This window comes from Mytilus californianus, unplaced genomic scaffold, assembly GCF_021869535.1.
Source record: "Mytilus californianus isolate M0D057914Y unplaced genomic scaffold, xbMytCali1.0.p SCAF_2, whole genome shotgun sequence".
NCBI classification, from domain to species: Eukaryota; Metazoa; Mollusca; class Bivalvia; order Mytilida; family Mytilidae; genus Mytilus; species Mytilus californianus.
In genome coordinates, this window is record NW_026262668.1 from 33,689,495 (window position 1) to 33,701,600 (window position 12,106).

Below are 12,106 nucleotides of genomic sequence, written 5' to 3' on the forward strand. Positions count from 1 at the left end.
ATTGGTTATGAACATATCAAACTTATTTAAGTTTCACCAAGCAGGAAGTGGCTATCTGAAAATCTCAGGATTCACCTAAGATTATCCCCAGTTTTGGTTGGGTTCGTGTTGCTCAGTCTTTATTTTTCTATGTTGTGTTTTGTAAACTGTTGTTTGCCTTTCGGTCTATTTTTTGTTTTTTTTTTGCCATGACATTGTCATTTAGTTTTCGACTTATGAGTTTGAATGTCCCTTTGATATCTGTCGCCTCTCTATTACCTGGTACGACTTTTGATAATAAAATTCCAGACTAAATTTTAAATTTTTCATAAAACATAAGCGAAGAAACGTTTATCCACCAAATGATGAAAAACTAATATTCGATAGAAAAAATAATACTAAAATGCTCAATTCAGTAGACTAACTATTATATATATACATATATATATATATTGTTTAATGTGATACACAACATATATAACTAAAGCCACTCAAAGAACCCTATTGCTTTAAGTTCGCCTTTGAATTTTTCTTTTTCTTCCTTGGTACATTCTCTCATTGGTGACCTTGGTGGTCCCATCTCGACTCCTGTATATGACATAATTTGTTTTAAAGCGGCAACATTCCCACCTTGAAGATTCCCTGAAAATTAAATGTCAAGTAATGTTAAGCACCAATTGAAGAACGGAAATTCAGACTTCGCAAACAATTTTTCTTTTTCTTTTATATTCAATAAGACAAAAATGCAACTGCATAGAATAGTTGAGGTCGATATTCTTTACTTTTAATTTATCATTTTTATTAGAAGTGAAATAGGTACAAGATGTACATATCATATCATAAAGAAAGAAAACACGCAACTTCCATGTTGAACACTTTGATATATTGTATAACATCTGTCTATTATTGAAGTAAATATGGTGATTACTATAGATGCTTTAGATGGATTGGTGTCTGATTGAAGTATACCCCGAACTTTTCATACTCTGTAAATAAACTCATCAAAGATACCAGGATTGAAATTTTGTATTTGCGCCAGACGTGCGTTTCGTCTACAAAAGACTCATCAGTGACGCTCGAATCAAAAAAATTTAAAAAGGCCAAATAAAGTACGAAGTTGAAGAGCATTGAGGTCCAAAAATTCCTAAAAGTTTTGCCAAATACAGCTAAGGTAATCTATTCCTGAGGTAGATAAGCCTTAGTATTTCAAAAATGTAAAGTTTTGTAAACAGTTAATTTATAATTATGACCATATCAACGAGTTAACTTTGTGATAAAAAAAACTGCAATTAAAGCGCTGTTTCTTTTGAGTTTTAAAGGCGATCGGACGTCAACATTTTTGTCTGTGGACAATACCTTTTTAGTCACCCTCAAACTATCTTTTGCAAATAATATTTGAAAAATTTGATTTTGACATTATTATGTCAAAGTCAAGATAACAATAGATAGACTTAAATGTTTTTTTTTATGTTTCTTTTGAACAGTATTTTCAATCTTCAACAAAGTAGGTAACATATTTCTTATTTTCAAATTTAAAACTGTAGGTCATGCTTATAGTCAAAGACTGCATTATAATAGAATAAAATTTTGTATAGGATCTTTGAAAAAGTCTCATGATTCTGAAGTCACTCGGTCAAAGATCATGATATCAACAGAAATTAATATAATAAAAATTTTAGCAAATTATTGGTTTTAGATAATATTTCACTATTTAAAACACGAATCTAGTCATAACTAAAGTTGGTTTGATAATTTCGCCTGAGAACAGAAAAAAGAAATGGCAATGCCTTGTTTCTGAACAAAAAAACTTCATGATGATTGCGACCATAGTGCCGATGAAACTTTTAATTTTTAATTGTATCCAACCCATTTATCTTTCTGTTGTATCTATATTTCACAACGGACTATCGAGGAAACTAGGGTATTGAATTTTCCCATTGATTTGTCCGCCAAAGTTTGTAAGTTGTAAATATTACACCATGTTTGCAGTACCTAAAATTACATCATATAACTTCTCGATCTAGTTACTAGGTCTCTTTATCGGCCTTCTCAGAATATTTCATATGTGTTCAGAACGAAAAGAAAAAAAAACCAACATTGACCAATAAACCATAAAAATGAGGTCAAGATCAGATGAATCCTGCCTGGCAACATGTACACCTTACAACAATTCCATTTACCGAATATAGTTGATCTATAATTGCTTGTAGTATCTGAGATACGGACTTGACCACAACAACTAATAAAACCTTGATCACTGATCCATGAAAGCAGGGTCAAAATAGGCTCACTACAGCAGGACGCTCGAGAATACCAAGAAATATGAACAATACTCATAACAGGTATCATGAAGTCTCATAATAAGTAAGTATTTAAAATAAATTGCCAGACGGAAGAAAAAAATACAACATTTTTTACTGAATTAATAGTCTATCACGCATTAATTCTTTGCTGTTGAAAGATTTAGGAATGTTTTCGCATTAAAAAATATCATTAGTCAGTGCTTTAGTTCGATTGAAATGAAAGACGAAATGAAAACTACATCCTCAATGTTTCTATCCTAAGACGGTAAAACCAGTGTAAACTTAAGATATACAATTTACATTATATATATATATGTATTTGTTTATTATTAACTTACCATATTTATACATAACACGGCACAATCTTTGTCCTTTCATTTGTTCTTCCCTGGCCTCTGGCAAGCTTCCTTGTTTTATTAATGCTAGCATTTTATGGTAAACCTTCGGCATAAAATTATACAAACTACCAACCCCACCATGAGCTCCCATTGCTATACCACCAACAAATTGCTAGAAATATATATAAAAAATAAACATAAAAAGTTAAATGAAATAATAAAATATATTTGTTTTTACAAAATAAGTTGCATACTTTTGTTTCCAGAGTTTGTGATTTTGTGGTTTTCGAAAAAAGATATATATCCAGAAACAAATGTCACACTAATATTTTGAGCTTTTAAAATTATATTAGGCATCAACATATGGTTTTGATGAAGCTTCACTTATATCAATCAGCTATGATTTCAAGTTGAAACACTTTTAAAAAATCGTTGCCTTAAATCATTTCCGAATAATTCTGTTTTCTCGGAGTATAGTTGAATTGTTATGGTAAAGATAACATGTTATAGCAGAAACTTTCAAAATAGGATGAAAAAGGGTTATTTATTTAAATCATGTAATGTATGATAACTTGAGTAGCCCTAAACTTGCTTAATTAGAATGAAACTTAAACAAACGAAAGATATAGGGAAGTAAAGAATCCTATTGATTTTGGGACCAAAAGTTCAAATGGTAAGGTCACCGTTAATGAAAAAAGAAGAAAAGATTAACATTGGATTCCGGATGGTAACCGTAGTTTCGCTTGCTTGTTTAGAATGAAACTTATACAGATGAAAAGTAAAGTTGAGAGAAAAAGGCCTCTTGATTTTGGGGTCAAAAGGTCAAGTTCACCATTATTAAAAATATAAAAAAGAAAGAAAACTGATATGTTTTCTATACTATGTCAACCGATTGCAAGTTAGAGTTCATCAGATAAAAGCTTAATTGGTCAGCAAACCACAAATCACCAAAAATAAGTATTTTATTTGTCCGCATACTGTCTCAATTGCACCTTTTAAATAGATGCCACTTTTTCCCTTTTCTATGAATAAATGTGGGGTGCGGGGAGTATCTGTTGGTAGTGCTGACTTTTTAATTGTTGCTACTTATATTAACAGTGTACTTTGTTATGACTGCAATGTGGGGCGCTAATTAAGCACTAGCTACAGAGGGAATGCCTTGTGAAAACGAGTTTAAATGAATTCATACAGACTCAAACATAAATCTAAAATTGCAGGAGTTGTATAGTGAGCTGGGAGTTTAGTTAAACAAATATTTTATTTTTCAAAGGTGCACTAATTGCAATTAAACAATAGAAATAAAGGGATTCGGATCCAAGAAGAACTTATATAACTCCGTCTTCCTAACTGTGAGTTTAGATTGATGATTGAGTCTGTATATATTCAATTAGGACTCGTTTACCACGAAACATGTATGAAAGCGAAAATATCCAACGAAATTTCTAAAAAAGTGAATTCCATAAAAAAATCAAAGTGCTGCGTTTGTTGAGGCTGGTAAAATTTAATTAACGCAATTTCAATGATGTTAATAATAAGAATAATGATAATAATGGTGATAAAAAGCGTTACCTCATCGCAACCAAACAGAACATTTACACCACTGAAAACCACTCCAATCATATCTGGAAGGTCTTTGGAAGAAAATTTTATTCCTCCAAAGTTTGGTATCTCTTTCTGTGCTCTGTATGAAAAATCCTCCATGTTTACTAAAACACAAATATTGAAATAAATATGAGAGAGTACGTGTAAACCAGGTTAAGAAACTCAGTAACTGGGAGAATTCTTTTAATCAGTATTGTTAAATTCTTTATTAGCCTGAACTTGCAATTTCATTTTTAAAAAATACAGATTTTCTTTGTTTAATTCGTTCTTTTCAACTTTGACATAAAAAAGCATGATGTATACAATGTACTACATTTTTGTAAATTATTAAAAAAAATAATTTAGACCCCTGACCCCTCTTAAAAAGCATTTTTTTGCTAACTTTATTTTTCGAAAATGCCTATTAATTTCCATTGATCTTCGTAATGAATAACAGTCTGATTACTCTTGGTGATCATTCCAATGACATGTGACAGTGATGTTCGGTTCGGTTTAGAATCTGTATTTTACATAACATAATTGATGAAGCTTTTAATACAATAGACAAACATAAATGTTATACTAGTACTTACATTCTACTCCAGTCATTATTGGAAGATGGTAATAAATAAAAGGCAGTTTTGGTGCAGTTTTAGCAATCTCTGCACAGTGATGAACGAGGGCATCTGTAAAATAAAATCTTGTAAAAATACGTTTCTTTGCAACTGGCTCTTAAATTTTATAATTATGACTACAGATATTAAACTGTGCTAAAAAAATCGTGACGTCCGATCTCCTAAAACTGTATGACTTATTCTTACTTCTTTAAAATACTACAGACTATTATGCTAAACAAATACTGGTTTTCAATCCTAATATGTGGCAGAAATTTTCAGTCAGATATTTTTTTTTTATTTAAGCTGTCATTTCAATGCTAAGAATGATATGATAGTTGATGATTAAGATTATTGATATGAATAAATAGAGATGCCATTAAGACAGCATACCAACGACATCTAGAAGACAACACATATACTCCAACTATAGACAGGTGTCTGTACAATATGTCAAGTTCTATATTGTCTAGATTCTAAATATGTGGATGAATTAAATAAAAACTGTCAAAAATCAATAGTATCACCAAATTCTTCAAATGACAAACACATTAACAATATTATTGTACAACCGTACTTACCGATGTTTGACGGTTTAAAGAATAAGGACGGTAAAGATGCCACTGCATTAGCACCAACGTCTTGAGCATGTCTAGCCTAAGGAATTAAAAATCTGGTTAAAACTGATTGCAAACTATTGTACTAAATGGTTTATGATATAAAAAGCAAACATTTAAAATACAACATGGCTCTATGTTAACATTAATGTCATTAAAGTGATGTTACGGTTGCTTATACATGTAATTCTTACCCCCACCTCATTTGAACTTTGGTGGATAGTTCTCGCACTGGCAATCATACCACTTCTCCTTTTTTTATAATACAACAGAGATTTAATTTCTTTTATGCGGGATTTCAATTAAATGCAATTTTTGGATACTTTCAACTGAATCAATGTGTAGAATGAACATATTAACTGTTTCGAATAACTTTAGGTTTAATGAAAAGTGAATTTACAGAAAATGACCAAGGAAATGATTTGTGTTTTGCAAAGTTAGCATTTTTGAAGTTCTTTTATTAAAGGAAATAATTTCAACAATAGAAAATTATGTTTAAAGAAGGCTTAAGTCCTTCAGTCTCTACAAACGTTAAAGACTTAAGTCATGTGATGAACTTTAGATTTGAACTCTAGTCTTAAAATCAAGTAGAATTCAAACAATACCAAACTTTGGGTTATCGATATCAAGAAAACCGCTAAAACCGGCGCTAAAACCGGTGCTGAAATCGATGCTAAAACCGCTAAAAGGTGTCTTGAACTTACAGTGAGGTGTATGTGTTTGCTTTATGTTAAAGGCTGTGACTATATGATGAAAAACAGAAAAATAAAAACGAGCTCTCAGTTTTAAAGTATTTCAAAGTGCATATGATATGTGAGTCTTGTGTCATAAATATATACACAAAAAGACTAACACTGAATGGACTTACCAATTCTTGACTTTCTTTCATGTTAATGCAACCAACATGCACTATTATAATCAGTCTAGAAAAAAGAAAAACACAACTGTATTTCAGAATGAAGCATAAAAAAATAGTTGTTTTTTAATTGATATTAATGTAAGAAGGATTAAATACATTGCATGTGTTTCATTTCATGTGGGTGTTCATACAAATCCTTAAGGGCATACGAAACAGTTTTGATCCCACGGTGATTTTTTTTACGAAAATTTGGAAACAAGCTATTTTTCACCTAGTCAATTCAAATATGTAATAAAAAATAGACATGCATGTGCTACTTTCAGATATAAATTGGGTCGAAATTTTAGACATTTACTAAAAATTTCGTTTTTTTGGACATTTTTATCCTTTGGATAGACATACATGTACCTAACATTTTTGTTTCAAAAGATAAACAAAAGCGGATTTTTGTAAAAACTTTTGAAAATCTTCTTTACATAAGTATGCTCTAAATTTGTATAAAAATTCCTTGGAAATATTTAATTTTATCTAATTTTTATGATTTTAGAAAAAAATCGGCAGTTTTTGCTGTATATTCATCTAATTGAAAAATTTTCATCGGTGACTTTTTCATAAAAATTGGTACAAATCATCTTCATACGTAATCAAACCTAATGTCATTTTAAAAAAGAGGGGTCCATAAACTCGTTTTTAAGTTAAATCAGTCTGAATGATAAAAATCAGTCGAAAAATGCATCTTTTCCAGATATGTCACAGTTTGACGTCGCGAAAATAACATTTTACGTTAACAACGTCATTACCTCCCCCTGTAACTGTATATCGTATGCCCTTAATATTAGATGAGTTTACTAAAATGACAAAGTTGACAGTGTTCCTAAATATCGAATTCGTACCTCTTCTTGGAAACTTTAATCCAATGTTCTACGACTTCTTTTCTTTCTTCCTTTGTTAATGATTTCCCTTCACCTGTAGTTCCATTTACTGCAACGGTTTTCGAAATTGTTATATTTATTGGTTTGCATTGTTTAAACACAACTGGTTAATGTGCTTAATACCACGAATTTCAAATAAATTACCGTAACGACCTATTGAACTATTCAGTAAACATGTGTGTACATTAGTTAAAGCCTATATCAATGCGATCAGGAATGGCATGGACATAACTTTATTTGAAAAACGGCTAGGTTAAATGTATTTTAGTATCTTGCAAAGTTCTTTAATTTCACTTTCAGACATAAAAAATTAAGTTCTGTCACTCAATAACTCATATTTCAAAGAGTGCTTGCATCTCATATATCCTAGTGAACTAATAATAATAATAATAATAATAATAATAATAATAATAATAAATTCTTTATTTAAAGAGGGTAAACACAGTTAGTTACAATTACTAATCTTCCCTGAGGCCCTCATATACAATACATGTAAAAAATAATAATAAGAGAAAAAAAGCAAACATACAACATATTAACACAATCGTATAGTCATGATAGTTTAATGTACATGTACCATAATTAGAACATATAAAACAGTTACAGATTGCATGTAGTAAATAGATATTATATACAAATCAAAATCATACTTATGATTAAGATAACTATCGAAAGTAGAAGGTCTGCTTCATATCTTGATCTTTACCTCAATATTGACACATATAGACGACTTCAAACTAGAATATATATGATAAACGTGATTTTTTAAACTTTCCAATTGTAAATTTCCCATTTCTCAACAATAACATACCCTTTGCTCTATCACATGGCTTTGCCATATCTCGATTAATACGTTACGCTGCATGTTTGCGGTATATATACTTAACTATTAGGGTTGTGCTCCTAACACATAAACTACCACAACAAAGTAATGAGGAAGAACGACTAAAATCAACACTGTGAAAGTCTTACGGTCACCATCACGTATTGGTTGACCGATACGATATATCGGTGTTTCAACTTACTAGCGACATATTTTCCCCGTGTAAGATCGTTATATACCAGTCTGATCTGTGTCCTATTCCCGACTGTGACATTTTGACTGGGTGTGAATTCGCATGGTGGATGATGCATGCATATCAGGTGGCGTTTACCCTGTCGACTCACCCGGACTCGCTCCTTTTGGAGTTCACCCGATTCCATCGGTTTTTATTTCTTACCTTGATTTGTCTCTTTCTAATCGATTTTAACATCGGTAACTATTGTCGCCTGAATTTACATTCGGTAACTGATACTGGTGATGGGTATACGTTTCTTTTGCATTTGGTCAAGTTTCAGGTTTCGAAAATGTGTTTGACCGATTGTTTACGAAATTGGTGATGTCTTAACATTCTGCTATTGCAAGATGCCTTATGAAAGTAATTTATAGGAGTAACACTACGGATGTCATGTGGGGAAGGTTCTACTATCCCTTCCAGATCACCCCTGTTTTTTTTTGTGTATTCATGTTGCTCAGTCTTTAGTTTTGTGTGTTGTGTTTTGTAATTATAAACTGTTTGTCTTTTGGTTGTTTTTCATTTGTTTGCCATGGCGTTGTCAGTTTGTCATTGACTTATGAGTTCCATTTTCCGTGTGTCTTTTTTGGGGGTTTCATAACGAGTGGGAGTTGGATTATAATAATAACTATAAAACACTAATGATGCATATTACTAATAATCAAATAAATTGCATTGAAAAATTGTTCTCACCGTAAATCTCCGTAATGTTGTTGTTTATTAGATATTCACAGTATGGTTCAATTTGTGAAAAATTTATGTCACTGCAAAATAAAAAAATCAGACAGAAATCAAAATATTTATCTGTAAAATATTTGAAAAGCAGATCATATGTAAGAAATAAGACACACTTTGAATTTTATTGCTTTGCCTTAGAACACATTAACATTTTAGTAAATATACATTTTGTACCATTGACATGTTTTAGAAATCAGTCACGTTATGTTGGTACTTTTGATTCTTCTTTGCTGTTACTTGTACGCTCGAGAAGGTTTATGGCTTGACATCATGTATAGGGAATAGTATCCTAGTGTTGAAGACCGTATTTTGACCTCCAAATGTTTTTTAATATTTGTGCCCCAACCACCCCACTCCTTTTTGCCCCATTTGTGTATTTTTTTTCTTATTTCGTCAAATGCAGGGGTTCAAAAGAACGTCTTTCAAAAAATGTTCCAACAGTTTGTTTATTATTCATTTGAATTAATGACTGAAATCTTAAAAAAAAAAATACGAGAGATGACATCTTGTAGGACATCATCTATTATTCATTGAAGTCGAAAATTTGGAGTTGGATCCTATAACTTCAAAATATCAATGAGAAATAATGAAATTTATCGTTCAGTTATTTATGATGAATCAAACAATAATTTATCAAAGTGTATTATGAATTAAAAAGACAAAGATGTCAATCTGATTAAAATTCTGGTCTACCGATTCCGAAATTACAGATCCATATTTTGATTATATTGACAAGGATCCTATCCCCCTATTACTTAATTTTTTCTCAAAACTAGAAAATAAATAAAATCCACCATTTATTATAAACACATGTCCAATATATGAATAAGCTCAAAACTGACACGTAACTTTAATCTATTATATCATTTCGCCTTTTCAAACGACTCTTTTATCTATATTACTAAAATAACGAGACCCAATTTGTTAGCCGGCATGACGGAAAAACGACGAATCAAAGAATTCAACTTTATATATAACTAATATAGGACAATGGTGTTGATTAAAAATTACACCATACCAGGCTCTTTTGTTTTCCACATAATTAATATTACCAATAATTAACAAGTTCCGGTTCGAATCCGATACAGATACCAATAGTATTTGTCACATGTATGTATGTTCTGTATCTTCCTCCTTTATAAGGAGCACCACAATGGGCTATGGTGTAAAGGATGACATTTAGCACACTGCATCGGTACAGATTGAATATGAGCATTTGCCTACCCAGTTTCCCAGCCTGTCCGTAACTGATATTACTACCAGAAGGTTAACCATCCCCAAAACAATAAGTACAATGTAATAAAACATAAATTTAGTTTCCGGTTGTAGTACAAAAAGCAGGACGGGTTCAAACAGAAAGATTTTGAAAGCAGAGAAAACTGTGCACGTTAAATTCAGCCTGACTTTATCAGATGACAATACGAATACTAAAAATCCAGGCTAAAATAAGGTGTAAGGAACCTTCCAATTTGTTAGCCGGCATGATGTAAAATCGACGAATCGAAGAATTCAACTTTATATAGAAATTATAACTAATATGGGATAATGATGCTGATTAAAAATTACAAAATTCAAGGCCGTTTTGTTTTCCACATAATTAATATTACCAATAATTAACAAGTTCCGGGTTGACTGATTCAAAAAGAAAGATTTTGAAAGCAGAGAAAACTGTGCAGCTTATAATCAGCATGACTTTATCAGATGAGAATACGAATACTAAAAATCCAGGCTAGAAATAAGGCGCAGGTACTTTAATTCAGCCACGAAACGGCGATGTCGAGGGTGTGTTCTAGTATAATCTATGCATTAGCTTTGATCAAAACTAATGTTTTATGAAAGTGATAAATACAATAATTGAAAATTTCTTCATGCTCCAATATTTGATCTTAACGTCGAAATAAATGCAAAGAACTGTTTTTATAATAATAATAATAATAATAATAATAATAATAATAATAATAATAATAATAAAAATAAAGATTATTATTTTTTGGCACTGGTGCTATATGTGTTTATTTATCCTTCATCAGTTCACTATAGTTGCTTACCGTTATAAAGAGCATAGATTATGAAATTTGTACAATTTTTTGTTTATTGTATTTATGTGTTTGTTTTTCTTGACTGTCATTGATCGATACAGACTGTGTAACCAACGCGCTTCCTTCTGCCATTTTTAAATGCAAGAACTGTCTCGATTTTAGTCGAAGTTGGTAGTAGCAAATCGAGTTTGCGTTTCGTTGAGGATGACTTACGGTATTAAGTTATTTTTACTAGATCATGAGCCTTTGAATCTGAACATTTCCATGGAAGTTGTTCTTGGAATGTCTTGTTTTCATTATGTTGAGAAAATACTGAGCTGATACATGTATTAAATTTATTCATGTATTGAATCGTGTGATTTACTGATCGAATTTGCGTTTGTTCCGGATCACCTACTTTTCACAGACTCTTTTTGTCATTCTGTTGACGGGGGAATGTGTGTCGAATCTTTCGTTTGTTTGTTTGGTTTTTTTTTTATTTTCTGTAACATTGTTGTCTTTATTTCCTTTTATTAATGCACATTGAATGATGTATCCATTGTTTATTTGTTACATATAGAACTTACCCATTTTCTTTCATCGGAGTAAAGACAGCAGGAACAAGGCCTTCCAGCCAAATTTTCTTTTCCTTAAAATATCGATACATGTATTTTATTTTTTATGTACATGAAATTTGATTACAATTAATCATTTCGAAAGATTATGTTTACAAGGTAAAGTGCTTAAAAGTTACTTTCCTACATGTTTAACAAAACGATATTTAGGTTTGCCACAGTGAGCTGAAATAGTATATACTTATTCACTGGCTATGAGGACAATATATAAATAACACATAATTGAGAGAGTGATAGAGCAGATTGTTACCCCGAGAAAACATTGTCAACTGAGGCGAAGCCAAGGTTGACAATGTATTTTCGAGGGGTAACAATCTGCTCTATAACCCTCTCAGATATGTGTTATTTAATTTATTATAATGAATGTTCTGTTATTACTGTCTATTAAATTTCAAATTCAAAGTAATAAACTATGACGTCTTGTACATAACAATCAA

At 31.1% G+C, this 12,106-nt stretch overlaps 1 protein-coding gene across 1 annotated transcript; it reads right to left on the reverse strand.

The window, feature by feature from the left end:
• Positions 1-449: 449 nt before the first annotated feature.
• LOC127729757 (N-acetylneuraminate lyase-like) lies at positions 450-11,678 on the reverse strand. The gene is made up of 9 exons (XM_052237631.1): positions 11,622-11,678; positions 8,972-9,042; positions 7,185-7,272; positions 6,301-6,355; positions 5,397-5,472; positions 4,795-4,887; positions 4,190-4,326; positions 2,621-2,792; positions 450-621 (listed from the first exon to the last, which is right to left on the reverse strand). Exons 1-9 carry the CDS (start codon positions 11,633-11,635, stop codon positions 461-463), a joined length of 867 nt encoding a protein of 288 aa, XP_052093591.1. The 5' UTR covers positions 11,636-11,678; the 3' UTR covers positions 450-460.
• Between the last annotated feature and the right edge of the window lie 428 nt (positions 11,679-12,106).

What these genes read in the sequence shown, in the direction of transcription:
- LOC127729757 (XM_052237631.1), bottom strand. An exon ending in CAACATTACGGAGATTTACG is followed by an intron (nt 7,273 to 8,971) that starts GTGAGAACAATT and finishes AAACCGTTGCAG; the next exon opens with TAAATGGAACTACAGGTGAA. An exon ending in CTTTAAACCGTCAAACATCG is followed by an intron (nt 4,888 to 5,396) that starts GTAAGTACGGTT and finishes TTTATTTTACAG; the next exon opens with ATGCCCTCGTTCATCACTGT.